Source organism: Oncorhynchus clarkii, chromosome 33 (assembly GCF_045791955.1).
Source record: "Oncorhynchus clarkii lewisi isolate Uvic-CL-2024 chromosome 33, UVic_Ocla_1.0, whole genome shotgun sequence".
Classification (NCBI taxonomy): domain Eukaryota; kingdom Metazoa; phylum Chordata; class Actinopteri; order Salmoniformes; family Salmonidae; genus Oncorhynchus; species Oncorhynchus clarkii.
The window spans coordinates 21490740-21505381 of NC_092179.1; the positions used below are offsets into that span (position 1 = coordinate 21490740).

At 40.0% G+C, this 14642-nt stretch overlaps 2 protein-coding genes across 3 annotated transcripts; both read right to left on the bottom strand.

Annotated features, from left to right (window-relative positions):
* Window positions 1-1499: 1499 nt before the first annotated feature.
* On the bottom strand, window positions 1500-3878 carry LOC139393053 (normal mucosa of esophagus-specific gene 1 protein-like). Of its 2 annotated transcripts, XM_071141389.1 has the most exons (6): window positions 3770-3878; window positions 3555-3613; window positions 3191-3279; window positions 2755-2815; window positions 1921-2029; window positions 1500-1875 (listed from the first exon to the last, which is right to left on the bottom strand). In XM_071141389.1, exons 1-5 carry the CDS (start codon window positions 3876-3878, stop codon window positions 1961-1963), a joined length of 387 nt encoding a protein of 128 aa, XP_070997490.1. In that variant the 3' UTR covers window positions 1500-1875; window positions 1921-1960. The 2 variants fall into 2 exon arrangements, with proteins under 2 accessions (XP_070997490.1, XP_070997489.1); XM_071141388.1 differs by having other exon boundaries at window positions 1867-2029.
* A 5569-nt stretch (window positions 3879-9447) lies between these two features.
* Window positions 9448-11846, bottom strand: LOC139393126 (normal mucosa of esophagus-specific gene 1 protein-like). The gene is made up of 5 exons (XM_071141493.1): window positions 11738-11846; window positions 11533-11591; window positions 11186-11274; window positions 10750-10810; window positions 9448-10038 (listed from the first exon to the last, which is right to left on the bottom strand). Exons 1-5 carry the CDS (start codon window positions 11844-11846, stop codon window positions 9970-9972), a joined length of 387 nt encoding a protein of 128 aa, XP_070997594.1. The 3' UTR covers window positions 9448-9969.
* Between the last annotated feature and the right edge of the window lie 2796 nt (window positions 11847-14642).

Here is a 14642-nt window from a genome sequence, read left to right on the forward strand (position 1 = left end):
TCTGTTGCTCTTCACAGTTGGCTGGGAGTCCTTTAGGTGGTGGACCATTCTTGATACACACAGGAAACTGTTGAGCATGAAAAACCCAACAGCGTTGCAGTTCTTGACACACCCAAACCGGTGCGCCTGGCACCTACTACCATAACCTGTTCAAATGCACTTAAATATTTTGTCTTGCGAATTCACCCTCTATATGGCACACATACACAATCCATGTCTCAATTGTCTCAAGGCATAAAAAAATCCTTCTTTAACCTGTCTCCTCCATCTACACTGATTGAAGTGGATTCAACAGTTAATCAATAAGGGGTCATTCACCTGGATTCCCCTGGTCATTCTATGTCATGGTGAGAGCAGGTGTTCCTAATGTTTTGTACACTCAGTGTATACATGTAGTAAGTGGTGATATAATAATAACGCTTTATGAGAGGGACTTGTAGGTGTTATTGCTCCACCAATCCGTAAGAGGACTGTTTCTGCACACAGACACAACAGACACACACTGTCTTGAGGGTAACTCTATCCCCATCCTGCTCTCCCTCTGCCTGATTACTGTAATCAGTAATTATGTTAAGAGAGGGATTGGCTCCAAGCAGCCCTGTCTGGTGCATTAGGACTGTTCCATCAGTCAAGACAATGCATGGACGATAATGATTTCTGAATACTAATTCTAGACTGACATTTTGGGACACAGACAGAAGCCAGACAGAACTATGATGTCACCTTATGGACAGTTTGGCACAAGGGCTTTCGTTACACAGGTTAATGTCTCCATCAGACACACTTCTGGGGACAGAGACAGAGAGAAGCCAGACAGAGCTGTGATAAAGTTACCTTGATGATAGTTGGGGACACAAGCTTTTGAAAACAACCACCAGAATGGACATACTTAATGGACATACTTAATGGACATACTTAACAAGCTTTTGAAAACAACCACCAGAATGGACATACTTAACAAGCTTTTGAAAACAACCACCAGAATTGACATACTTAATGGACATACTTAATGGACATACTTAATGGACATACTTAATGGACATACTTAACAAGCTTTTGAAAACAACCACCAGAATTGACATACTTTATGGACATACTTAATGGACATACTTAACAAGCTTTTGAAAACAACCACCAGAATGGACATACTTAATGGACATATTTAACAAGCTTTTGAAAACAACCACCAGAATGGACATACTTAATGGACATACTTAATGGACATACTTAATGGACATACTTAATGGACATACTTAATGGACATACTTAACAAGCTTTTGAAAACAACCACCAGAATGGACATACTTAATGGACATACTTAATGGACATACTTAATGGACATACTTAATGGACATACTTAATGGACATACTTAATGGACATACTTAATGGACATACTTAACAAGCTTTTGAAAACAACCACCAGAATGGACATACTTAACAAGCTTTTGAAAACAACCACCAGAATGGACATACTTAACTCATTAATAACATGAGCAATGGTACATTTTTATTGCAATAATTATTATTTCACACACACATACAGTTTGTTTCACAAACAAACAGCTTTGGTCACATTTAGAGTCAGCTATAGTGCAGTACAGTGCAGTAACATCACTGGGACAGACAGACAGCTGGTTTACAGTGAAGACAAAAGCTTTTACTCTTTACAGCCTGGTGATGTAAGTAACACTACAGCTGTGGACATCCTCAGTCCTGGGGACAGTATTGAGCTCAGTTATACCCCACCAGTATAGCAGAAGCGTTTCCGCACACTAAGTATCAGAGAATCTAGTCTGGGCAGAAAGGATTCTGCTAGACTGGGAAGGGTGCAGGAAGGGCAAGGAGGCAGCTCTCATTCAGGATGGAGGGGGGGAGGAAGGGCAAGGAGGCAGCTCTCATTCAGGATGGAGGGGGGGGGGGGAATGGGAGAGAATGGAGAGAAATAGAAAGATAGAGAGATCACTTAGTCATACTCTTCACCAGCTCCAGCTCTTCAATGGGCCTCCATTTCTGGTTGATAGTGACCAGCTGCAGTTGGGAGAAAACCACACCCACTTACACAACAACAACAATAACACTATCGGTCATAGGTTACTACAAATACTCACCAGCGTTGGGGTCAATTCCATTTAGATTTAGTCAATTGACAAAGTCAAGTAAAGTTTAAGTTCCAGTTTTCCTCATTGCTTGATTAGAATTACAGTCTCAGTCAACTTCCTGAATTGACAAAATTGAAATGGAATTGACACCAACCCTGCTGCTTCACACTACATCCACAGTCAATCAATCCCACAGGGCATCAAATCATCTCTACTGTATCTGCCTCCTTTATCAATAGGTCCCCTTGCAAAGAATCAACTGTGAATACAGATGTTTAGATAACAGTTGAAATTACTTTTAGATGACAGTAGAAATGGGAGATGTCCCGCCCCCCGATGGGTGCCCAGCCCTTTATGGTAACCTGGCTATGTTGCTCTGTTGTGTGACTCAGCAGAATAGAGGAGGAACCACTGCATTGGCACACAACCTATACCCATAACATTACCCACAGAGTGGTCTCAATACCCATACCAATATCAATATCAACTTAGAGTGGTCCTCTATCAGAAATAACTAGGCATATGAAGAGGGTTTATAATGTAAAGCTTACACAGCACACTAATTAAGCCAAAAAAAGCAAGAAAATGTCAATACTAACAGATAGGTAAGAAATAGACAGACATAAAAAAAGTGTTTATAATGTTATCAATCACCTTCTGTGGTTTAGATGGGTCCAGTCTCTCCCAGGGTTCAGGGTTTGTGCTTTTATTTAAACTGAAAGAAAGTTAGAGAAATTATATATCTCTGACTGCTATGCCAGGGTTTGTCTTTATCGAAATATAAAGTTAAAGGGGCAGGCTTGTCAGAGACTGATAAACAAATGAACTTAATGAAATCAGCATGGGGCTACAGTTAAAACTAGATCATACCAGGTTAGTACTTCAAGTTTCTAATCATACCCATTACTAGAAACACAAGGAAATATAATGCACATGCAAATAAGATAAAATGCGGATTCCCCAGAACAAGATTAAATCTTACCCTATACTAAAAATACTAAAAATGCTTTAGTAAAGTACTAGGTTTATTTGGGTCCAGGAAGCCATAACAATGTACAGCAAATACATGATAAAATACATCAAATCTCACATGACATCCTTCTTTGTAAATAGGAAGTAGAGTGAGGTAGAGGTGGCTCCTACAGCAGCCAATGCCACAATGCCGATCAGAGGAATGAGCTGGGAGAGAGAAACAGGTAGCTGTCAGGATAAGGGCCTCATACGTGGATAGCATGGTTGGTCCTAACTCTATTTGAGAATTGGGTTCTACATACTTATATAATAATAATTCAGGAAGCAAGGGAAATGGAAGTCCCATAACTAAATACAACTTCAATTATTTATTTGTAATTTAATTTAAACTCTTGCAGGGAATAACCTTGCTAGGATAGGAAGAACGAATGACCCTCGGCAGAAACCATAGAAACACATAGAATAAATAGAGAGAAACTCACCTCTTTCCTCTTCCTCAGCATCTGAATAAATCCAGACTTCATTTTTATTTTCAAATTCCCTTCAAGTATTTAAAAGAAAACACGTAGGATTATTTTAAATGATTGAGTCAGATATTAATCTGGTAACAAGTATTATTCTGTCTAGCAAATATTTAATCTGTGTAGGTCCATCCTATAAGGCAACAGGTCTATACAGTAGATGCTGACCGTCTCACCTGCTGCCGCCAGAGTCCCAAGGTCCTTGTGAGCAGAGCATCCTGATCGTCTATTGAAGTAGGCTACTATCCGACCAGAGGTGAAACAAGTTGCAAAGCACTTAGACATTTTCGCTAGTGAAATCCTTCACAGCGTTTCAATTGAGCCTGGAGGTTGTTCAACTTTCCTCTGTGAGTGTGAGCGCATCGCCCCCCTGTGGTTTCAAATGTTCAAGGTGAAAATGCCAAGTACATTTCTGTTGCACGTTTTCTGAGCGTCCTGAAAGCAGAGAAATAATTGTTAGAACCATTTCGATAGAAAATAAAATGTGTTTAAATTGTGTATGAAATGTAAAGAGACTATTATTTAGGGAAAATAAATATGTTTCAAGAACCCTTATATTTTGTTTATTGTGACACCTGGTGTTTACCTGTACTGGACCAACAAATGAATATGTTGCCGTCAGTCATTGATAGACACCAAGCAAACACATCATTTTTAACTACACTGAACAGAAATATAAAAGCAACATTTCAAGTGTTGGTCTCATGTTTCATAAGTTTAAATAAAAACTCCCAGAAATGTTCTAGACACACAAAAAGCTTATTTATCTCAAACGTTGTGCACAAATTTGTTTACATTCATGTTAGTGAGCATATCTCCTTTGCCAAGATAATCCATCCACCTGACAGGTCTTGCATATCAAGAAACTGATTAAACACCATGATCATTACACAGGTGCACCTTGTGCTGGGGACAATAAAAGGCCACTTTAAAATGTGCAGTTTTGTCACACAACCCAATACCACAGGTGTCTCAAGTTTTGAGGGAGCGTGCAAATGGAATGCTGACTGCAGGAATGTCCACCAGAGTTGTTGCCAGAGGGGAGAGGTGTGTATTTCAGTCTGTAATAAAGTGTTTTTTAGCATTCATGTTAAGACACAATCATTACCTTGCTCAGTTTGTCTATAAAACACGGTTCATTTTGTAACATTTCTACCGTGTCACCATCTTGAAAGTATCACGTTCGGTGTTCTCGAAAGCGCTCTCATGCACTACTTTACCTGTGTAGTGAGCAGACATTTTTTGGGCTACGTTTTTTGTCAATTAAAATGCATTATACTAATTCCATGACCATTATACACTGAGTGTACAAAACATAAAATCTTCGAGACATGGTACTCCACTAGGTGTCGAAAGTGTTCCACAGGGATGCTGGCCCATGTTGACTCCAACACTTCCCACAGTTGTATCAAGTTGGCTGGATGTCCTTTGGGTGGTGGACCATTTTTGAAACACACAGGAAACTGTTGAGCGTGAAAAACCCAGCAGCATTACAGTTCTTTATACTCAAACCAGTGTGCATGGCACCTACTACCATACCCATTCAAAGGCACTTAAATATTTTCTCTTGCCTCTTCACCCTCTGAATGCCACACACACAATGCCTGTCTTAATTTTCTCAAGGCTTAAAAATCCTTCTTTAATCTGTCTTCTCCCCTTCTTCTACTCTGACTGAAGTGGATTTAACAGGGGACATCAATAAGGGATCATAGCTTTCACCTGGATTCACCTGGTCAGTCTTTCATGGAAATAACAGAACAAGTTCATAATGTTTTGTAAACTCAGTGTATGTGTTGATGTTTATTTTATTGTATCTTGTTTTCTCAGAGGAGAAAAGCATGCAAGCAATTAGGTACATATAATTTGTAATTTGCTAGTGGAGAAGGAGTCTAATTTTATGCAAGCAATTTGTTTCCAAGTTTCCTCTCCTCGCCTCCTCGATTACCTGTAGACTTCTTCAAAAGGAGGCAAGGAGAGGAAGGAGGGAGTGGACGTGAGGAATCGAGGAAATCCAATTGAGAAAAGGCCAAGGAGGCATCAAGAGAGGATGTGAGGAATCGAGGAAAGATTAATTGAGAAACAGACAATGTCCTAACGCTCTCTATGTGTGTATTGTGATTCTAGTGCCCTCTTTTGCCAGTGCAGGCCTAGGCCCGACACCTGTTGCTCCATACCTACAGCCTGACCAGCTGCATCGAGCAGGTCCTGACTCACAGGAATAGGGCTACACACACTTGCACAAACTGCAGAGAGCCTAGAATAAAAAAATGTGGATGCAGACTATTTATTGGGATTGCATTCTAAGTGGTACTTAGAATGCATTCTACGTGGTACCTCCTCCTTCCAGAGGAGGTTGGTGGGAGGAGCTACAGGAGGACAGGCTCATTATATTGGCTGCAATGGAATAAATGGAAGTGTACAGTATATGGACACCACATGTTTGACTCAGCTCCATTTATTCCATTCCAGCCATTAAAATGAGTCTGTCCTCCTATAGCTCCTTCCACCAGGCTCCCCATTCCCTTCATAACCTCAGGATGCAGTACTGGCCAGTCATTGATCACATGATCAGCTGTTAGATTGTCTGTGAATGAGCCTTGGTTATCAATCTTGAGTTAAATTATCACTAGACTGAGACAGAGAGAGTGAGATCTGTCTTTGTGTCAGTCACTCATGCTTTCTTTTACTAAACAATGCAGCATAACTGTCAGTCACTGTCTCACCTGGAAGATATGTTAGCTGGAAACATGTGAATGAAGAACCTGTTAGTACATTCTGAAATAATAAATGTAGTATTTTGAAAACTCACCTAAAAAGTTGATACGTTATTAGATACAAGGACCCCACTGGGCACAGATTTCAAATCAACATCAATTCCATGTTTGTTCAACGTGATTTTATTGAAATGACGTGGAAACAACGTTGATTCAACCAGTGTGTGCCCTGTGAGAAGAGGCAGAGAGACGTGAGTCAGATTCACATGATTAGTTATAATTTGGTAATGACAGAGGTCATACATCCGGGTTTTGACATTGACTGATATATTATAGGACAAGAGTGCTGTCTGTGGTCTCTTCTGCTTCTATGGAAGACTAGAGTGGTGAGGTACTGTTTGTGCTGTTGTATTACACTAACACCACTAGATGGCGGAGTTGTCAGCAGTATGGTGTGTTCTGTCCAGACTTGAGCCTAGGTGTCACAGTTAGGAAGAAGGGAAGCAAACACTCATGCTGATAACCACTACATTTGACTAGCCTGTTTTCCTTCTATACTAATAACCACCACGCTGTGACTAGTCTGGTTTCTAGGCAACAGAGCAAGTGTGTTAGTGGTTAGTTAGGCAATCTTCTTGTTTACATTTCCCACAGACGAGAGATTTACAACCTCCACCTGACATTTTGTTCTGGAGCACCATAAAACTTTAGTACTGCACTCTGCTCTTGGCCTGGGTGATCAGTTTAGAACAGTTTATCCCAATAACCAAGAGGAAACACAGTCAGTGTTCTGAGAGTTCCGCCCTGGTTATGGAGTGGAGCAGACGCCTAAGTCACAATGAGCTAGACTTCCTGATCACAAGACAGGGGTGTGAGGGGCAGGATGTGGGTATGTGAGACTGTTGTCACGTACACACACAGACCCAATTCAAACCCTTTACATGTGCACCTTTAATTTCTTTCCTCTTTCCTCTAGGTAAGTCATCTGCAGATCTCACACAATCTAATGGGTGTAAGCAAGGGTTCTGTTGTATAGCTTTCACCCATCCAGTCATATCAGATAATTGATTATCTCAAGGTAATATGGACAGTCTTTTTTACTTGAGATCTCAAATTGATATGGTTATAGAGAAATATCCGTTGATATATGGGTAGCGAGGTAACAAGAGTTCAGACTTTGCCTCACAGGGAGTCTACCTGTCCAGGCTCACCCAGTGGTTAAATGACACATGCTCATCTGTGGTAATGGCAGCTACAGTGCCTTCAGAAAGCATTCACACCCTTGAGTTTCTCCACATTTTGTTGTGTTACAGCCTGAATTTAAATAGATTAAATTGAGATTTTGTGTCATGGGCCTACACACAATACCCCATAATGTCAAAGTGGAATTGTTTTTGGAAATGTTTACAATTTAATTAAAATTGAAAACCTGAAATGTCTTGAGTTAATAACTATTCAACCTCTTTGTTATGGTAAGCCTAAATCATTTCAGGAGTAAAAATGTGCTTAACAAGTCACATAAAAAGTTGCATGGACTCACTCTGTGTGCGATAATAGTGTCTAACATGATTTTTGAATGACTACCTCATCTCTGTACCCCACACATGCACTGAGTGTACAAAACATTAACTCTACAAGGTGTCAAAAGCGTTCCACAGGGATACTGGACCATGTTGACTCCAATGCTTCCCACTCATGTATGACTAGTTGTGCATTCTTTTATAGGTCCTTGGGTACAAATATTGTACTGGACTGTCAGTTGACTAACTATAGCCCGTCTGTTGCTCTTCACAGTTGGCTGGGAGTCCTTTAGGTGGTGGACCATTCTTGATACACACAGGAAACTGTTGAGCATGAAAAACCCAACAGCGTTGCAGTTCTTGACACACCCAAACCGGTGCGCCTGGCACCTACTACCATAACCTGTTCAAAGGCACTTAAATATTTTGTCTTGCGAATTCACCCTCTATATGGCACACATACACAATCCATGTCTCAATTGTCTCAAGGCATAAAAAATCCTTCTTTAACCTGTCTCCTCCATCTGCACTGATTGAAGAGAGGGACATGTAGGTGTTATTGCTCCACCAATCCGTAAGAGGACTGTCTCTGCACACAGACACAACAGACACACGCTGTCTTGAGGGTAACTCTATCCCCATCCTGCTCTCCCTCTGCCTGATTACTGTAATCAGTAATTATGTTAAGAGAGGGATTGGCTCCAAGCAGCCCTGTCTGGTGCATTAGGACTGTTCCATCAGTCAAGACAATGCATGGACGATAATGATTTCTGAATACTAATTCTAGACTGACATTTTGGGACACAGACAGAAGCCAGACAGAACTATGATGTCACCTTATGGACAGTTTGGCACAAGGGCTTTCGTTACACAGGTTAATGTCTCCATCAGACACACTTCTGGGGACAGAGACAGAGAGAAGCCAGACAGAGCTGTGATAAAGTTACCTTGATGATAGTTGGGGACACAAGCTTTTGAAAACAACCACCAGAATGGACATACTTAATGGACATACTTAACAAGCTTTTGAAAACAACCACTAGAATGGACATACTTAACAAGCTTTTGAAAACAACCACCAGAATGGACATACTTAATGGACATACTTAACAAGCATACTTAATGGAATAACAAGCCAACCACCAGAATGGACATACTTAACAAGCTTTTGAAAACAACCACCAGAATGGACATACTTAATGGACATACTTAATGGACATACTTAATGGACATACTTAATGGACATACTTAACAAGCTTTTGAAAACAACCACCAGAATGGACATACTTAACAAGCTTTTGAAAACAACCACCAGAATGGACATACTTAATGGACATACTTAACAAGCTTTTGAAAACAACCACCAGAATGGACATACTTAATGGACATACTTAATGGACAGACTTAACAAGCTTTTGAAAACAACCACCAGAATTGACATACTTTATGGACATACTTAATGGACATACTTAACAAGCTTTTGAAAACAACCACCAGAATTGACATACTTTATGGACATACTTAATGGACATACTTAACAAGCTTTTGAAAACAACCACAAGAATGGACATACTTAACAAGCTTTTGAAAACAACCACCAGAATGGACATACTTAACTCATTAATAACACGAGCAATGGTACATTTTTATTGCAATAATTATTATTTCACACACACATACAGTTTGTTTCACAAACAAACAGCTTTGGTCACATTTAGAGTCAGCTATAGTGCAGTACAGTGCAGTAACATCACTGGGACAGACAGACAGCTGGTTTACAGTGAAGACAAAAGCTTTTACTCTTTACAGCCTGGTGATGTAAGTAACACTACAGCTGTGGACATCCTCAGTCCTGGGGACAGTACTGAGCACAGTTATACCCCACCAGTATAGCAGAAGCGTTTCCGCACACTAAGTATCAGAGAATCTAGTCTGGGCAGAAAGGATTCTGCAAGACTGGGAAGGGTGCAGGAAGGGCAGGGAGGCAGCTCTCATTCAGGATGGAGGGGGGGAGGAAGGGCAAGGAGGCAGCTCTCATTCAGGATGGAGGGGGGGAGGAAGGGCAAGGAGGCAGCTCTCATTCAGGATGGAGGGGGGGGGGGGGGATGGGAGAGAATGGAGAGAAATAGAAAGATAGAGAGATCACTTGGTCATACTCTTCACCAGCTCCAGCTCTTCAATGGGCCTCCATTTCTGGTTGATAGTGACCAGCTGCAGTTGGGAGAAAACCACACCCACTTACACAACAACAACAATAACACTATCGGTCATAGGTTACTACAAATACTCACCAGCGTTGGGGTCAATTCCATTTAGATTTAGTCAATTGACAAAGTAAAGTAAAGTTTAAGTTCCAGTTTTCCTCATTGCTTGATTATAATTACAGTTTCAGTCAACTTCCTGAATTGACAAAATTGAAATGGAATTGACACCAACCCTGCTGCTTCATACTACATCCACAGTCAATCAATCCCACAGGGCATCAAATCATCTCTACTGTATCTGCCTCCTTTATCAATAGGTCCCCATGCAAAGAATCAACTGTGAATACAGATGTTTAGATAACAGTTTAAATTACTTTTAGATGACAGTAGAAATGGGAGATGTCCCGCCCAGCCCTTTATGGTAACCTGGCTATGTTGCTCTGTTGTGTGACTCAGCAGAATAGAGGAGGAACCACTGCATTGGCACACAACCTATACCCATAACATTACCCACAGAGTGGTCTCAATACCCATACCAATATCAATATCAACTTAGAGTGGTCCTCTATCAGAAATAACTAGGCATATGAAGAGGGTTTATAATGTAAAGCTTACACAGCACACTAATTAAGCCAAAAAAAGCAAGAAAATGTCAATACTAACAGATAGGTAAGAAATAGACAGACATAAAAAAAGTGTTTATAATGTTATCAATCACCTTCTGTGGTTTAGATGGGTCCAGTCTCTCCCAGGGTTCAGGGTTTGTGCTTTTATTTAAACTGAAAGAAAGTTAGAGAAATTATATATCTCTGACTGCTATGCCAGGGTTTGTCTTTATCGAAATATAAAGTTAAAGGGGCAGGCTTGTCAGAGACTGATAAACAAATGAACTTAATGAAATCAGCATGGGGCTACAGTTAAAACTAGATCATACCAGGTTAGTACTTCAAGTTTCTAATCATACCCATTACTAGAAACACAAGGAAATATAATGCACATGCAAATAAGATAAAATGCAGATTCCCCAGAACAAGATTAAATCTTACCCTATACTAAAAATACTAAAAATGCTTTAGTAAAGTACTAGGTTTATTTGGGTCCAGGAAGCCATAACAATGTACAGCAAATACATGATAAAATACATCAAATCTCACATGACATCCTTCTTTGTAAATAGGAAGTAGAGTGAGGTAGAGGTGGCTCCTACAGCAGCCAATGCCACAATGCCGATCAGAGGAATGAGCTGGGAGAGAGAAACAGGTAGCTGTCAGGATAAGGGCCTCATATGTGGATAGCATGGTTGGTCCTAACTCTATTTGAGAATTGGGTTCTACATACTTTAATTCAGGAAGCAAGGGAAATGGAATTCCCATAAATAAATACAACTTAAATTATTTATTTGTAATTTAATTTAAACTCTTGCAGGGAATAACCTTGCTAGGATAGGAAGAACAAATGAACGAAAACCATAGAAACACATAAGAAATAGAGAGAAACTCACCTCTTTCCTCTTCCTCAGCATCTGAATAAATCCAGACTTCATTTTTATTTTCAAATTCCCTTCAAGTATTTAAAAGAAAACACGTAGGATTATTTTAAATGATTGAATCGACTATTAACCTGGTAACAAGTATTATTTTGTCTAGCAAATATTTAATCTGTGTAGGTCCATCCTATAAGGCAACAGTAGATGCTGACCGTCTCACCTGCTGCCGCCAGAGTCCCAAGGTCCTTGTGAGCAGAGCATCCTGATCGTCTATTGAAGTAGGCTACTATCCGACCTGAGGTGATACGAGTTGTAAAGCACTTAGACATTTGCCTAAGCAAAATCCTTCACAGCGTTTCAATTGAGCCGGCGGTTGTTCAACTTTCCTCTGTGAGTGTGAGCGCATCGCCCCCCTGTGGTTTCAAATGTTCAAGGTGAAAATGCCAAGTACATTTCTGTTGCACGTTTTCTGAGCGTCCTGAAAGTAGAGAACTCTTTCAAGTACAGTGCCTTGCGAAAGTATTCGGCCCCCTTGAACTTTGCGACCTTTTGCCACATTTCAGGCTTCAAACATAAAGATATAAAACTGTATTTTTTTGTGAAGAATCAACAACAAGTGGGACACAATCATGAAGTGGAACGACATTTATTGGATATTTCAAACTTTTTTAACAAATCAAAAACTGAAAAATTGGCGTGCAAAATTATTCAGCCCCCTTAAGTTAATACTTTGTAGCGCCACCTTTTGCTGCGATTACAGCTGTAAGTCGCTTGGGGTATGTCTCTATCAGTTTTGCACATCGAGAGACTGAATTTTTTTTCCCATTCCTCCTTGCAAAACAGCTCGAGCTCAGTGAGGTTGGATGGAGAGCATTTGTGAACAGCAGTTTTCAGTTCTTTCCACAGATTCTCGATTGGATTCAGGTCTGGACTTTGACTTGGCCATTCTAACACCTGGATATGTTTATTTTTGAACCATTCCATTGTAGATTTTGCTTTATGTTTTGGATCATTGTCTTGTTGGAAGACAAATCTCCGTCCCAGTCTCAGGTCTTTTACAGACTCCATCAGGTTTTCTTCAAGAATGGTCCTGTATTTGGCTCCATCCATCTTCCCATCAATTTTAACCATCTTCCCTGTCCCTGCTGAAGAAAAGCAGGCCCAAACCATGATGCTGCCACCACCATGTTTGACAGTGGGGATGGTGTGTTCAGCTGTGTTGCTTTTACGCCAAACATAACGTTTTGCATTGTTGCCAAAAAGTTACATTTTGGTTTCATCTGACCAGAGCACCTTTTTCCACATGTTTGGTGTGTCTCCCACGTGGCTTGTGGCAAACTTTAAACAACACTTTTTATGGATATCTTAAAAAAATGGCTTTCTTCTTGCCACTCTTCCATAAAGGCCAGATTTGTGCAATATTCACTGAACTTCTGGAGAGAGTTTGCTGCACTGAAAGTAAAGGGGCTGAATAATTTTGCATGCCCAATTTTTCAGTTTTTGATATGTTAAAAAAGTTTGAAATATCCAATAAATGTCGTTCCACTTCATGATTGTGTCCCACTTGTTGTTGATTCTTCACAAAAAAATACAGTTTCATATCTTTATGTTTGAAGCCTGAAATGTGGCAAAAGGTCGCAAAGTTCAAGGGGGCCAAATACTTTCGCAAGGCACTGTAAATATAATTGTTAGAACCATTTCGATAGAAAATAAAATGTGTTTAAATTGTGTATGAAATGTAAAGAGACTATTATTTAGGGAAAATAAATATGTTTCAAGAACCCTTATATTTTGTTTATTGTGACACCTGGTGTTTACCTGTACTGGACCAACAAATGAATATGTTGCCGTCAGTCATTGATAGACACCAAGCAAACACATCGTTTTTAACTACACTGAACAGAAATATAAACACAACATGTAAAGTGTTGGTCCCATGTTTCATGAGTTTAAATAAAAACTCCCAGAAATGTTCTAGACACACAAAAAGTGTATTTATCTCAAACATTGTGCACAAATGTGTTTACATTCCTGTTAGCATTTCTCCTTTGCCAAGATAATCCATCCACCTCACAGGTCTGGCATATCAAGAAACTGATTAAACAGCATGATCATTACACAGGTGCACCTTGTGCTGGGGAAAATAAAAGGCCACTTTAAAATGTGCAGTTTTGACACACAAGACAATACCACAGGTGTCTCAAGTTTTGAGGGAGCGTGCAAATGGAATGCTGACTGCAGGAATGTCCACCAGAGTTGTTGCCAGAGGGGAGAGGGGTGTATTTCTGTCTGTAATAAATCCCCTTTATGGGGAAAAAACATATTCTGATTGGCAGGGCCTGGCTCCCAAGTGGGATGCACCCCTGCCCAGTCATGTGAAATACATAGATAAGGGCCTAATGAATTTATTTTAATTGACTGATTTCCTAATATGAACTGTAACTCAGTAAAATCTTTGAAATTGTTGCATGTTGCATTTATATTTTTGTTCAGTGTATGTGTATTGTGTTAATATAATCCTACTGTTTTGTTTGGAAATTGTATCATTGTATAATTTAATTTACCATTTTTACAGGATCATATAACTTGGAATATATTGAATGCCTTCACAAACCTAGCGGACTAAACTTTATGATGAGCTTCACCAATGCGGAGTGGAGTCGAGACCAGGGCCCATATTCACAAAGCATCTCAGAAAAGGTCTTAGGAATCCTGTTAAAACCTGTTTTAAGGTAAAAAAAACTTCCAGCTCTGAGAATGACGTTAAGACACTGCCCAGACAAACACTGAGACAGAAGTAAAATCAACTCATAAAAGTTTTTCTCAGTTGGTAATCACCACAGTTTGAGTACTGCAATGTAGTGATGTTATGTTTGATACCGGCATGTTTCGAAGTCGCTTGTCAGTGTACTTCAAAGCAGTGTGGCGATGCCTGTATCTCTTTATCAGAAGCAAGTGATCAATGATGTCCAAAGCTTTGTTTCGTCTAACAACCACCTGATTGTTTTGGTAATGGTTTTGGTAGAAGACAAAAAGGCTACTCTGCACACGTGCTACAGCGTGTGGGACGTCATCTATAATAAATTGGCTGTTCTAAGTTCTTTTGACCAGCAGGTGCCACCAGT

Bases quoted from the DNA above. Each gene is read 5' to 3' on its own strand.
- LOC139393053 (XM_071141389.1), bottom strand. From the start codon at position 3,878: ATGTCTAAGTGCTTTGCAACTTGTTTCACCTCTGGTCGGATAGTAGCC. The intron at 3,614-3,769 runs GTGAGACGGTCA...AAATACTTGAAG, and splicing joins TGGGACTCTGGCGGCAGCAG to GGAATTTGAAAATAAAAATG. The intron at 2,816-3,190 runs GTGAGATTTGAT...ACTTTCTTTCAG, and splicing joins TTTACAAAGAAGGATGTCAT to TTTAAATAAAAGCACAAACC.
- LOC139393126 (XM_071141493.1), bottom strand. From the start codon at position 11,846: ATGTCTAAGTGCTTTACAACTCGTATCACCTCAGGTCGGATAGTAGCC. The intron at 11,275-11,532 runs GTGAGTTTCTCT...TCTCTCTCCCAG, and splicing joins TGCTGAGGAAGAGGAAAGAG to CTCATTCCTCTGATCGGCAT. The intron at 10,811-11,185 runs GTGAGATTTGAT...ACTTTCTTTCAG, and splicing joins TTTACAAAGAAGGATGTCAT to TTTAAATAAAAGCACAAACC.